Genomic DNA, 20,028 nt, shown 5'->3' with positions numbered 1-20,028 from the left:
CTTAAATTAAACCACAAATATCCCTGTCGAACCTGGCAGGGATGGTTATCCCTGGGGAAACTGAGGCTCAGAGAGGTGAAACAATTTGTCTGGATTCCTCCAGCTCACAAATAGCCAGGCCTGGCCTTGAACTCAAATTTACTGATTCTAAGAAGCATGTCAAGAAAATCAAGGGCCTATTTGTGGAAGAGCAAACAAGATGGTATCTATGGAGGGTGCTAGGGGTGTCATGGGAGACAAGATAGGCAGTGGTGGATTTGTTCACAACCTTGGACGCAGGCATGGAAGTCTGGTCTGCATTCTGGGACAGTTTGGGGGCCAGGAAGGGGCTTGGGTTTAGGACAAGCCTTTGGATGCAAGGAGGAAAAAAGAGGAAGAGATGAGGCTCAGCTGGAGGCTGCCTCAGTAGCTGAGACCAGAAGTGATGGAGTTTGGATTCACATGGGTGGGAGAGCGGAAGAGATCAGGGAACCGAAACTTGTGAGATGTGACGACTGGGGTGGTTCTGGGACTTCCCACTGGGAGAAGAAGGAAGGGCGAGGCACTGAAAAGTGAGTGAGGAAGGACCTCCCAGCCTAGCTTGATGAGAAGGCGAGCTTGGTGACACACAGATGTGGGTCTAGGTCCCGGCTCCACCCTGCAGCAGCTGTTTGACCTCAGGTGGGTTACCAGTCCTCTCTGAACCTCTGTCAGGTGGGGCACACGCCCACCTCCTCCCAGGCCGGGGCAAGGACAGGATGAACCAGTTTCTCTCATAGTGCTTGATGAATGGTAACCACCAGCACCTCAGTGACCCTTCTCTATAATCTCACACCCTGACAGGTCTGATCGACCTTCCAGGGACTGACACTGACCCCGCGTGACTGCGGTGGGGCTTACTTTAAGACCGTCCTTCTGGTAACTCTGGGTGATACAGTCCAGGACACCTTTGTATTTATTTAAATGAACCCCATCTGCCTGGAGTCGACTTTTCACAACATCCATAGGAGTCGCTGTCCCCCAGGAAATTGCTCCTGTAAAGAGAGAGACAAACAGATGTCAGGCTGACTGGTTGGGATCTGCAGGGAACCCTGTAGATTTCCACCATTCCGAGGCTTCATTAGCTGATGAGGGAAGTGGAATCGCTCAGGGTTAGGACCTGTCAAGGCTGTTCCCAAGCTTCCCTTGCTACTTGTTGTGGGACTTTGCAGAATTATCCTACCCCCAGTAGGCCTTGGGTTTGTCACCTGTAAAACTGGGCAGCGGCATCTGTCTTCACAGGGTTGCTGTGAAGATAGATAAATGGCTGCATGTGAAGGACTTAGCACAGTGCTGAGCCCACAGCCAGGGCTCCGGAAGTGGAAGCCTTTCTTAGCAGCTTCAGTTGCAGAAACGGAAATAGGACCCCCCCACCCCGTGCTTTGCAGCATCTTTCCAGGGAGCCCGGGGAGAGCCCAAGGTGAGGCCTGAGGCTGAAGGCTTGCAGCTGCCCAGAGGCAGGATTTACCCTGTACATACAGAAGCTAAACAAACCTGTGCAGATGGGCCGCTGGCCAAGGGACCAGCCTGAGGATGGCAAAGCACAGGAACAGGTCTTTAAAAATCTCTTATCTTTTCCAGATATATGGAATAGAAGCCTTAGGACTAGTGCCCCTGGGTAATCCTCATTGGATCAACTCAGGTGCCCTGGTTCCAGCGCTTTTGTGACTTTAAGGGACTCTGGAAAAACAACACAGCTGGGTTATTGTGTAAACACAAAAGCTGGCACATTCTTGGATGGGGAGAGAAAAACAAACTCATGCCAAAGTTCAAGGCAGCTGGTTTGCAAGGTTTTATAATTGCTTCCCAGAGGCTTCCCACAGAGACCTTTGCCTGCCCCAAGCCCTCGGCTGGCCCATCCCAGCCTCCAACCCCAGTGGCCCTTGTCCATGGCCCTCAGGGAGCCCTCTGGACCTCCTGCCTCCTGTTAGAGTAACAGGCTGCTGCCCCTGGCACTGCCCATCGTGAGTGTAGTACAAATGGAGGTTTGCCTGCCCTCTCTCACCAGAAATGAGAGAGCCACGGGGCCTTGTCTGTCCTCCCAGACAGGCCTCAAGCAGCGACTGAACACTGGCTAGGAGGCAGGTGGGCCAGGCTTAAGGCCGGTGGAGGTGACAGAAACACTGGAGTTTGGTAGTGAAGACGTGGGCTTTGTTACATATTGGCTGAGTTTCAAGCATAGCTAATTATGATGAAGAGGAGGAGGAGGAAAGACAATTTTCTTCTCTCAGCATCAAACACACCATGTTATTAGCCTTTTTTTTTTTTTTTTTTAGATTTTATTTATTGATTTTTGGATAGAAGAGGGAGAGAGAGAGAGAAAGAGTGGGAGAGTGAGCAAGATGGGGGAGAAGCAGGAAGCATCTACAAGTAATAGTTTCTTCCTGTATGTGCCTTGACCAGGCAAGCCCAGGGATTTGAACCAGCGACCTCAGTGTTCCATGTCAACGCTCCATCCACTGAGCCACCACAGGTCAGCATTATCAGCCTTCTTAAGAAGCAGTCCTCTCGGACTAACGTGCCCCCTCTGGCTGCAGCTACATTTCTCTCTGTCCCGGTCCTGCACAGCCAGGCCCCTCCCAAGTGCTGTAGGACTTGGGTTCTCCGATTTCTTCTATTCTGCTCTTTCTCAGTCTCACTTCAATCAGGTTTTTACACCCTTCTCTTGACCAAAATGGGTCTCATCAAAGTCCCTGACGACCTACATGGTGGTGAGGGGCAGCCTGTGGCAGAGACTGGTGGGGCTGGGGCCCAGCAAGTCAGGCGCAGGAGCAGAGAATGAGTGCCAGGGGGCCCCAGGCAGCCAGGCATGGAGAAGGGCATTGCCTTTCATCCTGCATGACGTGGGGATGCAGTGTGGAGGATAAGGGATTGGTCCATGGTCACAAAATGAGTAAGTGTGGATGTGAACTTGGATCTTTCTGACTGCACCGTCCCTGCTACACTGTCTGCACTAGCTGGGTGACCTTGGATTGGTCAATTAATCTCTCTGGATCTGAGCTTTGTTATCTGAAAAATGGGGAGACTGATTCCTACCTCCTGGAGGTAACAAAATCCTCACATGAGAAAGGTTTACAATGTGCCAATATTCAAAAAAGGTGAACCCTAATAACCACTTCCTTTGCAAAGCTCAGGAACACCTGACACAGAGTAAGTGCTCAGAATGCGTCATCTGACTGGGAGCTGAATAAGCCCAAATAGGGACTTATCCCCACAGGTCAAGCAGAGAGGGGATAGGAGAAAGGGAGGACCAGTCCCTACTCCTAGCCCTTGCTCTGGCACATACTAGGTACTTAACATGGAACTGTTGGATGAATCTTGCCCTTCCCCATGACTGAGAAGGGCATGGTGGGCTTCCCAGCTGTCCCATGCAGTGGCCAGCCAGGGACAGGGATCACTGCCGCTGCCTTACCTGCCATGCCTCCTGCCAGCCACACAGCACAAGGGCTGGGGTCTGCACAGGCCTTGGGTGTGATCCAGTCACTCAGGAACACATAGGGGATAAAGTAGAGGCAATAGCCCGGGACATCCCTCAGCAGCATGGCGCCGGCGCCCCGGTACAGCCCCACCAGGCCCTCAGTCCGGACGATGGTTGCAATGCAATGCACAGGCCCCTGGTAGGTTGGCCGCTCCCCAAGAGCCACTGCCCTGGGCTTCAGACTGAGGTTGGCTGCAAAGACAGGGGCAGAAGATGACAAATGACCCTGGGCACAAAGAACTGGCCATTCTTTGGACAGGAAGCCAGTCCAGCCCATTGACAGTTCCCACTCATGTGGCCCATTAGTTTTTACCAAACTTGATCTTGGCATGTCACACCAGGATTGTGGAGACCCTACAGACAGCCCCTGCCAACACATGCAGCCAGACTGGAGATGATCCCACCCAGGAAATAAAGCACCAAGTTGCCTTAGAACGCCCAGGGTTTCTGGTCAACCATCACTATGTCTTTCTAAGCAGATAGGACTGTAGAATGCTAGGATCAAAGCGGAAAAGCCAAACCAAGCTCTTTCTTGAAGCAGAGACTGGGAAATCTAGCCCACTCTGTGTGTGTGTGTGTGTGTGTGTGTGTGTGTGTGTGTGTGTGTATTTGTGTGGATGTGTACTTGTGTACAGTGTGGTAAAAAAGTACTTGAGATTTGGACCCAGTTCCGAATCCTGGCCCCACCACTTACAAATATTTTGTCTTTGGAAGGACACCTTTTCAGCCTTTGTTTCCTCATTGTTTTAAAGGAGACAGGTCAATACTATAGCATATGGTTAAAAGCGCTGAGAGAGTGGCTTTTTAAAGTTCTCACCACATACATAATGGTACCTGTGTGAAGTGATGGACATGTTTACTAACTAGAACTTGGTGATCATTTTTGCAATAGACACATATAATCAAATTATCACTTTAAGCTTACACACTGTTATATGTCAATTATATCTCAATAAAGTTGAAAAAATATATTTGTTCAAAAAAAATAAAAGGAGAACAAGCTTTTGTAAATATAAATAAGGCAATACCCTATGAAGTGTTCAGCATGGTTCTAGGAACATTGTAGAGTGCAATAAATTATCCATAGATCATTACTCATACCGAGGTTAACGGGCACAAAGCAGGTGCAGCATGCACTGGCCAGAGGCTGGACATGTTCTCACTGACTCACTCCAACTCTGGTGCCGTTGGCCCCTCAAAGTCCAGGGGCACAAGGCTGTTGTCTCCTTGTCTGACCTCAAGGGTCTCTGCCAGAAGATCACAGGCTGTCTGTAGCTCCTTCTAGGGGCACGTGTAGCCAGCAAACTGACTGTCTCTCAGATTTAATCCTTTCATCACGTCCCCACTCCATTTCCATCTCTGATGCTCCTCTCTTCTGCTATGAACCCTTCAGCACAATTTGACATATGGGCAGAGAGACCTCCCAGTACCTGTGCAGATAAAGCAGTTCTCAACTTTTCCCTTCTTGAAGAACTAACACAACACGCCCAGGAAAGAAGTCTGCTGTGACAACACACCTATCTGCCCCAGGGGTTTATTTCCCAGTATGCGCCCTCTATCGTTGGTTTTACGCATGCTGGCAAAGAGGCAGAGCAGTTTCATTATATAGTTGTACTTCCAAGTCTCCCACGCAGTTCCACCTTTATCAGAGGAAAGGGTAGGACAAAATATTCAGTTTCATGATGCCACAGTCCAAACTGGAGATTAGGGTGTGAAGTGCAACCTGTCCTTTCATGCATTCCAGAAGTAAATCAGGTTGAAGAGGAGGTTTCTATTTCCATAGGAAATGTACTTGAACAAACTAACCCTATATTTTCCTTTGGTGGGGCGGGCTGGTGGGGGCAGGGTGTGATCACAGCCATGTGTGTTAAGACAACGTCAGTGTGGGCAGGACACTGAGTCCCACTGACTTCTACAGCAGATCCCAGAGGAAGTGAACCACTCGGCTGGCTGCTTTTGGCGGAGGCACAGGGCCCTATGAGTTCAGAGCAAGATCGGACACTGTGGTCTCTGAAAGCCCACTGAGGGGTCATTGGATACCCCTTCCTCTCCCAAATCTACTATGACACTGCCAAGGTCATCTTGGGAAATTTTGGCACTAAACAAAAATAGATGTAATTGTCCCAACATACAAATTGCCTGGGTTATGCTCATGTCTAGGTGCAGGGATCTGACCCAGGAGTCAAAGTTTTCATGAATCAGCTAAGAGAATGATGTGGCTTCAGAAATCCCTGATGGAAGGAGGGGGTCTGATAACATTCTGTTTGTTGGAAGGTACAGATGTTGAAAGAAGTACTGGCCCAATCTCCAACTGCTCCTGTCAACAAAGAACCTGAACTGTTTCCTTTTCTTTCCAGAGTGAGCCATAAGGAAATTCTATCGCATTCTCCCACGTTTGTTACGTAAGCGATCTAGCTTTAATTGCTTGATTATCCATTTATGACTATTAACCCTTTGAGTAGTATGAACGTTCATTTATGTCCTCGTGCCTCCTGACCATTCAGAGGTCAATCGTATAAAACTTTTTATTTTAAAAATGTAAGGCAACATTTAAAAAAGGCAAATGTATGTTCTTCTTGTTTCCATAAATTGCTTATCAAACAAACATGATTTTAAGGTAATAAAACTGGAACTGGAACTAATTTCATTTTTTGAAAAAAAACTCACTCCCAGGAGTCAGCAAGCATGAAAAAAACCTCACTACTCAAAAGGTTAAAGCAATACAGTTATCATGGTGACGTCTATCGCCTGGAACACTGACTCGAATCTGAACTGGCAGCCAGCACCTCCTGGACACAAGGTGACACTGCAAAGCCCTTGGAGCTCCATCCAACTCCCTCATCTTCAATATTTATAAAAATACAAACAAAACAAAACAAAAAAAACTTTCACTTGGAAATAATTTCAAATTTGAAAAAAAGGGCAAAAAAAGATAAGATTGTACAAAGAATACCCTTATATACTCTTTACCCAGAGTCACCTACTGTTAACACATCATCTCACTTGTTTTCTGATTAGCGAGCGTTCCCCTCCCACCCACCCCCACTCAAGCATGCACACACAGTTACACTGAGCAGATGCCAATGTCCCCATGCACAAACCTGCCTGGGCTGTGTTCCTCTCCAGGTAACAGTGACCTGACCTGTAGTCAAGGTTTTCACAAGCCAGCTATGGGTATGATGTGGGCTTCAGGGGGTTACAGATTGAAGGACAGTAACTGATGGGGTCCCCCCTGTCTGCAGGTGTCAATGTTGGAAAAGCACTTGCCAACCCTTGAACCAGCCTCGTGAACAAGACCCAAACCTGTTCCTTTTTCTCCCCAAGATAAGCAGTAAGACAATTCTTTTGCATACACATAGATATATAATTTTATTTCCTGAACCATTGCAGGGTGAATGGTACAGGCACAATGGCCCTTCACCCCTAGTTCAGAGCATGTGTCTGCTAAGAATATGGTGTCTTACATACACCACAGTGCAGAGACCGATTTCATAACCAACACTGGCCATACTGTCATCTAATGGACGGTCTATACTCAAATTCTCATTTGATCTCCTAATGACCTTCATAACCTCCTCCCCCAGCCCCCACCCCAGGGCAGAATCCAGTCTAGTAAGGTCCTGCCTTTAGCTGGCATGCCTCTTTAGCTTCCTTTAATCTGGAAACTTTCCACAATCTTTCTTTGTTTTTTATGACACTAACTTTTTTTTTAAGAGTACACTGCCGCCCTTCTTGTAAACAGAACTTTCCTTCTTTGGGGTTTGTTTGATGTTTCCTTGCTATTATATTGAGGTTATGCTTTCTTGGTCCAACCTTCTCCCTGTTCTGACCTTTTTTTCCCTTCTCTGGCCTTCTATACTTGCTTTTTATTTTTAACTGGAGTATAATTTACATTTAATAAAAGGTATAGTTGATAGGCACCTAATAAGTAAGATCTGACATTGTCACTGTACCCTACTGAGAAAATGGCATCTGATACTTGAAACAAACTGTTATGGTCACAGCCCACTGAGGCAGAGCAAAGATTCCAAGTCCACCTCCTACTTTCTCCTGCTTTTCAAGGTAAAAAACACAACTGTGACATCAATGTGTCCCTCAGTGAGAAACAAATCTTGTAGGTGATGGCCGATGGCCGTGACGGGCCCATCTGCATCAGCAAGAGTGGTATGACCTATCCCTGTGGGACCCCAAAACAGAAAACAGCAGGAGCTGCTGCCCATTGCTCAGACCACAAGATGCTCTGTGGCTCAGCCAGGAAGGTGTGGCCTTGAGAGGTGTGGGCTGGGAACCTGGACAGCTAGTCAGACAAGCCCTGAACCAGAGTTCTCAGTAACTAGGAGACGACCATTGTCGTTTGTGAAAAACAAACCACCGATCCCTGAAAACTGACTTGGGAGGTTGCTGGCAAGCAGCGCTTGGAAATGTGCACAGCTGAAATCATGGATTTGCACGTTGTTCATGCAAGGGCCCTGAGGAAGGAGGCCAGGTGCTGGGTCGGTACCGTGAGTCCTCACCTAACGTCATGGACAGGCTCCTGTGGGCCGCGACTTTGAGCAAAATAACATATAATGAGACCACTTTTACCACACGCTAATAGATATATACAAGAGTTAATTAAGTTCCTACGGCATATTTTGATCACTAAAACAGCGCCAAACTTCTAAATAAAGAACCAGAGCACTTCTAACATGAAACATGAACAGAAATGTGAGCTATACATACATTTAAGATCAGTGAAAAACAAGAAAGAGAATTCTTTTCCAGCCTGCTTCTTACAGTTCAGGGTCACGGTGGCCTGAGGCTGTTCCGGCAGCTCAGGGTGTGGCAGGACCCACCCTGGACACACACACTCTCACTCAGACCCGAACAAATTAGACATGCCGATTCACCTAGCATTGGGGTGTGGGAGGAAACCTGAGGGCTCAGAGAAAACCCACTCAGGCTCAGGAAGAACAGGCCAACTCCACACAGTGGCCCCAAGCCAGGAATCGATATTTTTTACCATCATTATTATGAAGTGACGTTGAATGAACGACGTTACTCGAGGCCCCGCGGTTCTCCACTCACACTGAACACTGACTCTCAGCCTGTTGTTCCTGACCCTTCAGGAGATGTGGGCTTGAGGGTGTACACATGCATGTGATGGGATTCACGTTAGGGTTATTGTCTTTTAGGGTGAAATGCATTTAGTTTCTCTAATTAGAATGTTTGTTCTAAAATGAGGGTAAGATTCTGAATCAAATTTTGCTCATGTCTTATTGTGAAGGTTTTGCCATTGAGACTGTTTTTTTGCTGTGCTCCCTAAATCAAGAGTCTGTTACCGGTCACAGTGAGAGGTAAGGATTCTGTATCTCAAACACTCAGATACCTGTGGTTTCTTTGTTTTTCTAAGTTCACTTCCGATCTACTCAAGGCCCTATACCAAGACTGGCAAGATGTTGAAAGTCAGTGAAATGGGCCCCCACCCTACTCCTAATTTCCCACTTGGAGTGGAAGAGGGCCTACAAAATTCCGAAAAGACCCTCTCCTCCAGACCCCGTTACTTTGTCTAGAGAGGTCCCACTCCTTAGACCACATGCTGTGGCTCTGAGCCCACTGCTCAGCATCAGTGGCCGGAGCCTGACTTGCCTCCTTCCTGGGCCAGGAGGTCCCTTTGAAGAAGGCTCTGTGGGTGGCAGGGGCTGCCAGGTCTGGCCAGTCGTAAAAGGTACCCATGCAGCTGCCTTTTACCGCAGAGGTGCTGAACCAGCTCAGACACAGGTCAGAGTCCCCACAGCTATGCCATTATAGCCTTTCTTCTGAGAACCCAGGACCAGGTGACAGCATGCCACCGGGCCCTTCTTAGGTACAAGCATGAGCAAGCTTCATTTCTTTCCCTTTCTCAGATGAGGCTGTTCAGTTTCTTCAATGGGCCATGACTCTGAAAATAGGAAAGCTCACTGTAGGAAGAGCCATGAATCAGGAGCTTCTCGGTGTTATTTACTGTACAACTCGGTGCAAGGAACTCACCCACATTGGGCCTCAGTTTCCCCATCATCTACAAAGCGGAAGAATAAGTGGCCTATCCACCTCATTTGGCTTTTGTGAAAAGTATGTGAAAATGATAGCAAAGGTACTTTACTAAAATGCATGTTGTCCAAATGTTCTTTCCTCGAGGCAACTAGTTATCATTCCTAATTTTATTACCCTGTCCGGCTTTGACCCCAAATTCTGCACATGCTCGACCTGCCAACCTGAAGCAGCTGGGGCCTGCTGCCAAGTCTACTGTGGGAGATTGTGAATTCCTGCATGGGGTCAAAACCAACGAACACTGTGGCAAGTCCAGAAATCAGGTCAATACTTGTTCTTGTTAACTGATTCAAAGGACAAATGGACGTGTCACCAATTACGTAAGTTCACAGCGATGTGTTCTGTTACGTGCACCTTTACTTATCTTTGGTAGCTCTATGGGGCCACAGTTTGAAAAAGATTCAAACTGTCCAGAATTCAAAGACTCCTTCAGTACTACATGGCTAAAGCCTGGCTCTCCACAAACTTCCTCCCTCCACTTTTGGGCTGCCATTGCTCCAGCCCTCACTTCCTATTAGCAGCCCAGAGCCTACTTGAGAAAAATGCCCAGGCTGTGCGGTGCTGGCTTGTCTCCTGTTTTCTGTGCTCCTTGTCATGCTCCAAGGCTTCCCTTCAGGGAGGTTATCATCGGTCATTCCAGCCCTGCACTAGAAGAGTCTTGAAAAATCCATTGTATCCAAAGACTGCCCCTCCCCAAGACCAGCCTGCCTGGGGAGTGTTTTTCTTGGCAGTCACATACCTTTATGGTAGCGATAAAACTATGTTGCCAAAGAGACCAACTAATGTATTAAGGGCCTCTGACGCCCAGTTGGGTGACCTGCCCAGACAGACACTGCTGAAGATTCCAGGAAACTGGAGAAATGGTTTGGCCCCATTTGTCAGCATGCGACTTCTGGGGTTTAAATAGGCCTTGTGTCCTGGTGCATAGCTGGTGACCGTGCCTGCCCAGACCCACCTCTCAGCTGACTTCTCTGCTATGACTGTCCAGACCAACATGCCTCTACCTGACATGGCCAGAGAGGAGCATCTTCTCCTCCTGAAATCTGGACCCCACTCTGTCCTCTTTATTCTCTTCAGATGACCTTGAACAGGGTAGAGCCCGGCCTTCTGAGTCAAGCCCCCCTCACTCCCTTCCTCTTGCCCTCAAAATTCTCTCTCAATGTCTCTTCCTTCCCTCTCCCAACTTGGAAAAGAAAGCCTCTCTCTTCCACCCCTTGGTCTCTGTCCCCAGTGTCTCCCCTCTTCACTCTCCAGCCCATATGTTGGCGACAGCAGGCTCAGGACCCTGTTTCCAGGGGTTGCAGAGTGGGATGTCTTGGGCAATGCCCTGCCCTACCGTGAAACAGCTGAGTGAGCACTGACAAGTCACATAACCCGAGCCTCAGTTTCCCCACCTATAAAATAAAGAGAATGACAGTGCCTATACAGTTAGGATGGCTTATTTATGGCAAGTGCATTAGTGCAGTGCACGTTGTATGGGCTCAGAATTTGTTAACTAGAGCTGTTAGTGTCCTATAGCTCTCTGCTCCTTCCCGAGCTTTTCTACTGTTTGTTTGTTGATATCCACCCTTTTCTCCTCTACAGCTCACTTTGGCATTGGAACCTAGTGTGTCATAACTTCAACTCTCACTTCTACATCTGACATTCCAGCTGCGGTCTCAGACACCTCACACAGGTGAGCCAAGTCAGACTCGCCCCGTCCTCACTGCAGCCTGCCCTGCCAGCCAGGCTCCTGAGCACAGCTGGGAGCATGGACAGATCACCTCTTCCATGCCAACCATTGTCCCACACATGTCATTTGCCATATAATTCCCTGTGTGGGAGGTTCACCCAAGAGTCACCCAACTTTGAAATCCCAGGTCATTTTTAACATTTCTTTCCTGCTTGGCCTGTTGGTTCTACGTCACCAATGCCTCCTCAGTCTGCCACTTTCCTCCCTTCCCAAGTCCACAGCCCTGTGTCAGGCATTCCTGGCCTCTCACCTGGTCTGTGGCAGCAGCCTCCCAGTCCACTGACTCACCTCTGCTATTCCTGCCCCTACTGAAGACGAGCCCCACCTTCCTGCCACATGGCTCTGCTCTGGTCATTCTGGTGCCCAAGCTGCTTTACTGCCTGCTGAATAGCACCCAAGCCCATCCTCAGCCAGAGGCAGGGGCTGTGGTCTGAATAATCTGATTTACCTGCTGTGCTTGGCTTAGAGCAGGGATTTGGAAATGTTTGTGAATGAGTCAAAGAGTGAATTTGAACAAGTGTGACTGTCAGCCCTCTGGGCCTGGCGAAATCACTAGGAGGGTCAGCCCAGAGTTAATGCCAAGTTCTCCTCTGAGCCCCCAAACTCTGTGCCACTCGAGTGGCATTGAGGGCTTTCTGATCTGATCTGCACATTAATTAGGCTCTTAATAAAAACACAGATCTGAAAGCTACCCGATTGGGGAGGAGTGAGTGTCATCAGCCATTGGCTATTGGCCTCCAGGATGTGAACTGGTCCAGCCAGTGGAGGGACCACAGCCCGACTCCCAGCTCAGGCCCAGCAGGGCACCCAGTGGGGCTCACGCCTCTGCAAAGTGTAATGATGACTTTAAAGAAGGGTTTCTGTACAGGTGCCTTCCCATCAGGCCAATCAGACAGAGCTCAGGCCAGCTCTCCCTTGTTTGCAAAGTGGCAGAGGCCCCAGGAGAAAACCTCATCAAGGAGGAAGAGTTTTATATGAGGAATAACTGTCTGGACACAGTGGTAGTCAGTGCCAGTTGGAAATTCCCTCCAAACCCCAGCAACTCTGAATGTAATTTGGTAAAACCCTTCTGTAACAATTTCACGTATGTACCAAAAATCTTAAAAATGACCACAGACTTTGACCCACTCATGAATCAGAGAACTCACACATTTAGGGAAATAATCCTAAATGAAAGCAATGCTTTATGTACAAATTTGCTGACCACAGCACTATTTTTTAAAAGAGGAAAAACTGTAAACAACTTAAGTGTTCATTACTAAGATGTTTATTAAATAATGAGTTTGCTAAATTATGGCTAACACCAATTTTGTGTTTTCAATGTGGCAGGCATTGCTCTACCTTCATGTGTAATACAGTATCCCATTCCATCCCAGGTATGAAATAACTACTATTGTGCCTTCTTTGCAGATGAGTAAACTGAGGTTTGGTCATGTTAGGTAAGTTATCCAAAGTTTCTTGACCCTGGGAAAGGATGAGAAGCAGGTGGTCTAACTCTAGAAACTGAATTCTGACCATACAACATCATCCCTCTCAGTGTATGTGTGTGTCCGTATTGCACATCTTTTAAAAATATTATCCATTTATTTTAAATAATTTGATATGCTATTTTAATAACATTAAAATGTTTCTGTTATAATGTTGAGCTAAAAACAGATTACAAAAGTGTCTATATGAGTACAACCTCCTAAAATACTTCATCTATGTATACAGAAAAGGAAACACATTTATGTGTCAACAGTGATAGTATTTGGGTGGATGGGCATTTTCTCCCTCTATAGTCAATGTTCTGTACTTTGTACTTTTTCAACCAGCAGTCATCACTAATAGACAATCAGGCTTTAGTCGAACTCATTGGCTTTTATATTTGCAAATCTGCCAACCAGATGACCTGAGCTCTTATCTCGACCTGACCGTCCACCTGTCAATGTCCCAAAGCAGAGGAACCAGAGAAGCATTTGGTACTTGGCTTTAGGACATGGGTGTAGTCTCTCGTGGCTCACTGTCACCACCCAGGAAGTGGACTGGCAATTCTGGGGTAAAACCACAAGCCATGAGCAATCTCACAGGCCTTGCTCAAGGCTGCTGGAAGTTTGTGCTCAGTCACCATGCAGAGCAGGCCCGGCCCAAAGCAGAGACCAGAGCATGCAGCCAGCCTCAGCCCCGCACTGTGTACTCCACATGGTGCTTTGGTTGTGTTTAACTTTGTTTTTAATTGAATTATCTAATAATTTGCCATTGAAAGACCCCACAGAAAAAAAATCTAGCCTTCTGCTTTTTCTTAAAGATCAGAAGACCCAGGCCATGTGGTTACAGTCAGCAGGGGCGAGGTCCTAGCCACCCCCTCAGCCCACTCCCCACAGCCGCCCCCCCAGACGCCAAAGCTGACACAGGTGCTTGAACTGCTGCTTTTCTAAGAGTGATGTGGACAGTAACATATGCTCTGTGTCCATGTTTCAATGCAAAGGGAAAAATGAAACAGGCTAGGAGGGCTGTGGGTGTCAAAAGTGGAAGGGTCATTTTCCAGTCACCTCTACTCACTTCTGTCACCTCTCTGGTTCTGATGAGTCTGAGGTTTCTACCTCAGGCCCAGAGGGTTCCTGAGGGACAAGTACAAGGAAACCACAGCCTCCCTGCTCCATCCCCAGTGGTGATTCTGCTCAGCGCCTGTCATCACCAAGCCTCTCCCAGCAGCTGGGTGGCAGCCAAGGAGAGCAGACTGTGCAGAGGATGGAGCCAAACTCACCAGTTATTAGAGGCCTTGCCCATAAGAGATGATCAGAGATGATCCGTCACCAGGGCAGGGCAAACTTGTATTTACTAAAGGTCTGCTCTTCTTATCCTGCAACGACCTTCTGAAGCCTCCGAGGCACCTTCCCCCATCCCTAGCTCAGGATGTCTTATATACCCATGTTTCTTCTCTGTCTCTGAACCTCTCCTGCATGTGGGGTCTCTGGCTCTCTCACGAATGGGGCGCTCCCATATGTATCTGTGTATTAAATTTGATTATTTTTCTCTTGCTAAAAAAAAAGGCAAGAAAGCTCGCCAATTAATTTTCTTCCAAATATGCCAGGCTTTCTGAAGGAAGACATTACTTGAGAAACATCTTCCCTGGTGTCCAGGCTGGGTGTCTGGGTGTGCGCCCTACACACACACACACACACACACACACACACACACACACACACACACGTGCGTGCACACACACACACACATGCCAAAAACAAGGTGTGCAAGCTGTGAAGGAGGCTAGGATGCCCCCAGGAGCTGAGGAGCCTCATCGCTGAGATTCTTCCAACATCTGGCCCCCAAAGAGTTTTAAGATGTACGGAGAAATTTGCTCTGCACCCGAGACTAACACAAGCCTTTCTGAAGTCGACAGGACAGGGCAGAAGGCCAGCCTGGGGATGGGACGCCTGGCTTCTAAGCCTGCTCACATGGCCCTTTGTTGCCTTACATCTCAGCTTCCACCTCTGGGGTGGGGCCAGCGAGGCCAGCCTCAAACCTGCCTTGGAGGTACAATCCTTTGATCAAACGAACAGTATCAAGACCCGCTCAGTGTGTCGAGTGGATGGAGGCAAGGATCCTCCTGCTCTGTGTCTCCCTGGGTGACCCCAGGGCTGTGCTCTGTGACTCTCTGGATGAGCCGGCACAGTTGTTGCCCTGCATGGACCCTGGGGCACTGAGCATCCAGCAGTTGCGACCCACCCCCTCAGGGCAACCAGGTCCCAGGCCCTCCATGTGCCCCCGTGGGGAGCATCGGCATCCCACTCAGAGGTGCGCAGGCCAGCCCTGGACACCCTTCCGGCTGGGCAGGGAGAGCAAGCTGAATCAGGTGCCTGGGGGCCCGAGCCAGCTCCTGGAGCTCCGTCCACTGGGCACAGCTGAGCCCCAGCCTTTGCAGAAACAGGGGTCACACCCAGAAGGCTGTCAGAGAGGGTGTCTTATCCATGTGACAGCCACAATGGGATACCTGAGGTGACAGGAAGGATCATGGATCTTGACCTTCCATTATGGAAGAAGAGTGAGAGCATGTGCCTCACAGAATGGTTATAAAGATGGATTAAGAGAATGCAAGCAGAGCTCTTAGCAGGTGCCTGGCATGTAGTAAATACTGAACCAAGAGAGTTACCCCCTAGATAAAGTAACGATAATTACACACTGTTACATGACCATGTTGATGCCCTGCTCTATAAAAAGGATGTTAACAACCGCACCCCAGATCTGGCGAATCAGGAGGGGGGTCACAGGTGCCCAGACGCCAGTCCCCTCCCGGGCCTCTTACTTTCCCGAAATGGCTGTGTTTGCATCTGCAGGCGGATCTTGATGAGGTCCACGGGGGTGCCCAGTCCGATGGACACCACACCGGCCACCATGCTGGCCAGGAGCAGGTCCGAGAGGGGTGGGCCAGCCTCGGGCTCCCTGCCCTGGTGCCAGCTGAGGAACCTCTGCGTGTTACTGAAGACCCCAAACACCACCGAGTTGTAGACGGCGACGCTGGCCAGGGGGAAGGACATGCCCTTGAAGAAGCCGAACACCTGTGGGGAATCCCAGGGGGAGGAAGTGTGAGAAGTGTAGGCAGGTGCCAAGCTCCCAACACTGTCCTGGGCACAGCCCCTGCCCTCCCGCAGCCCGCAGGCTGGTGGGGAGACGGCACAAGAATAAACTGAAGTGCCAGTGAAGAGGACAAAAGAGGACGCTGACATGGAAGCAGGCTGGGCACTGAGAGTGTGCCTGCCCTGGGGAAGGACTGCTTCTGTGCAGCCTTGCTGGTGAGAGGGGTGTCCGGGCCCGGGACCCATATTGGACTCTGGAATGCAGGGCTCTCAGGCTGGGCCGAAGGGAGCCTGTGGAGCCCAGGTGGCTAATGGGCTAGCCAAGCATCACATACACCCTTCTCCTCTGCCACTCCAACCAAAGCGTTCCCCAGCACTTGCCATGTGCCAGGCCCTGGGGAACAGCAATAAGAAAGAAAAGCCTTCCCTGATTTTAGTCTGGAGGCGGGAGAGGGGAGGGGTGAGCCTGGATGGTCAAATTAAAATATAATGTGCTAAGCTTACGGTGAGGGGCAAAGAGAAGGGTCCTACAGCTCCCCTAAGGACAACCGGGCCAGCCTGTGGATGGGTGCCCCCGAACATGGGTGTTTTTTGGAAGTATAGCTTGAGGAAGGAGCCCCCGGGGAAACAGCATGAGGCGGCTTCTGCATACACACCAGACGCAAGAGGCTGAGGAGAGGGTGCTGAGGCTGAGGGCAGGTCCTTTCCACACTCAGTGAGCACCACAGAGGCTCTGCTGAGACCGGACCACTTCTCAGGGCTGCACGCTTGAGCCCCACGCTGGAGGTGAACCAGCTGCTGTACCAACCCCGGGCTACACGCAAACCCTGCTCCTCTGGAATTGCTCGCATGCACCGTATTTGCTAGAGATAGACACCTCACATGTGCATGTTCACACACATGTGCAACACACACACACACACACACACACACACACACACACACACACACACACACCCTGCTTCAGCCTCTTCCTCGGGTGACCTGGAACATGCCTGAGCCCTGAGCTGCTGTGTCCCCACAGAAACCCCAGAGCTGGGACACTGGCTGGCAGACACTGTGGGGAACGTGTGCCAGCAAGGGAGAATCACCAGCTGTCTTTCAGGGCACCGAGGAATCGCACACTCCTGGAACAGCGAGTACCAGGTTGGCAGCACTCGTCCGGTTTTAAAGAAGCCAATCAGACCCGGGTTCGATTCCCGGCCAGGGCACACAGGAGAAGCGCCCATTTGCTTCTCCACCCCTCCGCCGCGCTTTCCCTCTCTGTCTCTCTCTTCCCCTCCCGCAGCCAAGGCTCCATTGGAGCAAAGATGGCCCGGGCGCTGGGGATGGCTCTGTGGCCTCTGCCCCAGGCGCTAGAGTGGCTCTGGTCGCAACATGGCGACACCCAGGATGGGCAGAGCATCGCCCCCTGGTGGGCAGAGCGTCGCCCCTGGTGGGCGTGCCGGGTGGATCCCGGTCGGGCGCATGCGGGAGTCTGTCTGACTGTCTCTCCCTGTTTCTAGCTTCAGAAAAATGAAAAAAAAAAAAAAAAAAAAAAAAAAAGAAGCCAATCAGAGAGAACAGCACCCTGACACAAGACACGCTGGGTCTGAGGAGGAACTCCAGGTGTAGGCGGAGGCCCTCAAGCTCCGGGGCGCCGCCCATACGGACAGTGCAGAAATGGGACCACATTTCCCGTGACTCAAGGAAAAGCCTTGGATTGCCATGGGGCTAACACCTGACCATTGCTTTAAATCAACAGGTCACGTCAACCTAAATGTTAAAATCTACTTTAAATTCCCCAAAAGAGGCCTTAGAAAGTCTCCCTAAAGCACACGGTAATTCTCAAGAAGGGTACCTGATGCATCATCTATAAAATATTTATATTATTCAGGTTTTCCTGTTTGCAAAGAAAAACCTTGGGTCCTGTGGTCACAAGTGACCTGTGGTACAGTCAGCTGTGGGCGAGTGGCATCAGAGTGCCTGGCCCCAGCTGCTGCACCCAGATACAGGGAGCCTGTGGGCACACGGTCCTGGCCACTCACTCGGTTTTAAAAACATGACAGGTTAGCCTGTTTTTTGCAGGAATTTTCCACACTGTGGTTCTAAATTCCTCAGAATTTCTCCAGAGAGGTTACCTAAGATCATCTCTTTTCCTCCAATAACAACACTCTAGGTGGCAGGGTTAGGGCTAGGAAATGCGAGATACTTAAGGTGTGATGTGAGATGATCAGGGACAACTGAGCCAGATGGGATGAGCAGGACAAACGGACCTCCCACTCGCATGCTGGCGGGGTGCAGTGGCTGCAGACCCCAGACCCACATGGGCTTTGCCTATGGCTCTGTCCGCCCGCCCAAGGGGTACTTACACTCTCCTTCCTGTACACCATGCGGATGCAGCTGAGGGTGTTCCCATAGCCGACGCCGGCCTGCAGGCGAGTCTGTGGAGAGAGGTGAGGGTGTGAGGCCCAGACAGAGTTGTCCCGCACCCTCACTGCCCCCAAGATGCTGAGGCTCTAGCACTGAGGCCTTGCCCAAAGTGACCCAGGCAGGAAGGAGGTCTGGGTTTCAGTCCTGGGCAGGCTGGCCCTCTGTCTTCTACTGCAATGCCTCCCTCAATGTCCCAGTCAGACCTTCCTGGAGGCAGTAGGAGTCTGATCCCTGCCTCTTGAGTACAAAATGGCAATGGGTGGCATGCCTCTGTCCCATCTTCTGTCTGTCACTCTGCCTTCCTAAATATTCCCGGTGTAGCCTGCTCATCGCACGTGGCCTGGTCTCCTTGAGGGCCTCCTGCTTCCCCCTCTCTTTGATACATCACACTCATCTTTGACAGTCTGATGAACTGCATCACTGCTGCTTAAAGCTCTCCAGTGGCCTCCTATCAACTTAGAATACATTCCACAGTCCTACTAGCATCCAGGAGGCCTCGGGAGAGGCCCGGACCCTCCTCTCACCAGACCCTGGCCCCACCCCCACCCCGGCCTCCACCTCGCTGCCTCACATGCATGTTCCCTGGAGCATCGGTTCTTCCTGCCTCCAGAACTTTCTACCTCTGTTCTTTCCCCCCAGACACTTCTCCAGCACCTGCTTATCTTTTTGGTCTGAGCTTAGAGGCTGCAATGGTGTCATCTATTTGCCTATTTACTTAGGGCTTCTCTGGATGCCCCCTCTGGGGTAGGGCCCCTTCTACTTCCCTCTCATCTCTGAAGCCAAGTGGGGACCTCGCACATGACCCCTTTGTACTGTCTGGATGGTGAAGATATGGTGTCCTCTCATGGAGGCTGGCTGTGGTTGCTGGGGCATCGTGAGGGCACAGAGGGTCTGAGGAAGCCCACAGGAGTGCCCAGGGTACCTTTTACCCTGGTCTCAGAGGGTTCTGCTTCTTTTAAGATGTGTGGCCTATAGTTCTCCATCAAAACACTTCCTTAGCACCCAAACATGCTGTGCCTGGTAGGAGGGAACCGTGAGAACCACCAAGGAGAAGACCCAGGCTCTGCCCCGAACCTGAACCTGGGTCCTGTAGGGCTCTGAGGCCCAGGTGCAGACTAACACTTCGCACCAGCAGCCTGAGCTCAGCCTGTAGACGAGTGAAGGGACCCTGGAAGAATGTAAGTCATAGACGTAAAGGGCTCTTAGGTGGGAATCATGCATCATGTTTTGCTACATTAAGCTTTTCTTCATTTTCCAACTTTCCTACAATAAGCATTGGTTACTTGGATTATTTTTAGCTTACATAATTTTTTAAAAATTTAAGTACAAAACTAATATAGGAATACAGTCTTTTAATAAAATATATTTTTAAAAACATTATACATAAAGCTAAATTTTCCTTTGGCTCACCTCCCTCTCTCTCCCACCTGTGAGTGAATAACCACAGCTAACAGCGTGCCGAAGAGTGCAGGGCATTCATCTCAGTGGTTTTATACAGCCAGCCAGCCAGAGGAAACACGTAGCGCTCCTACAGGTATGGTGCATAAATGACACTATTCATAAATATGACTTTCATAATCAGAAAAATGTGTTTATTGATCCACTCAACCAATATTTATCGAGTGCCTGTTTCGGAACAGTCACTGTTTCAGTCTCAGGGAATTTAGCAATAGAGAAAACAAACCCCCTGCCCTCATGAAACTTAAAGCAGCTGGGATTGGAAAAGACAGTCAATAAAAAGTAATTCCCAGGTAAATATATAC

The 20,028-nt window shown here is 49.6% G+C and overlaps 1 protein-coding gene across 3 annotated transcripts in view; it reads right to left on the bottom strand.

Annotated features, from left to right (window-relative positions):
- SLC25A48 (solute carrier family 25 member 48) overlaps window positions 1-20,028 on the bottom strand; it is a 40,136-nt gene that overhangs the window by 11,817 nt on the left and 8,291 nt on the right. For 2 of the 3 annotated variants that reach the window (XM_066341860.1, XM_066341859.1), the window contains exons 3-6: window positions 18,205-18,276; window positions 15,583-15,835; window positions 3,431-3,688; window positions 880-1,013 (exon numbers count right to left, since the gene is read on the bottom strand). In XM_066341860.1, the coding sequence (XP_066197957.1) occupies window positions 880-1,013; window positions 3,431-3,688; window positions 15,583-15,835; window positions 18,205-18,276 (717 nt within the window). The remainder of the gene's footprint in view (window positions 1-879; window positions 1,014-3,430; window positions 3,689-15,582; window positions 15,836-18,204; window positions 18,277-20,028) is intronic. The other variant, XM_066341861.1, reaches the window with a different exon arrangement.

The sequence above is a fragment of the Saccopteryx leptura genome, chromosome 6 (genome assembly GCF_036850995.1).
Source record: "Saccopteryx leptura isolate mSacLep1 chromosome 6, mSacLep1_pri_phased_curated, whole genome shotgun sequence".
NCBI classification, from domain to species: Eukaryota; Metazoa; Chordata; class Mammalia; order Chiroptera; family Emballonuridae; genus Saccopteryx; species Saccopteryx leptura.
This window is presented reverse-complemented; position numbering and strand designations above follow the sequence as displayed.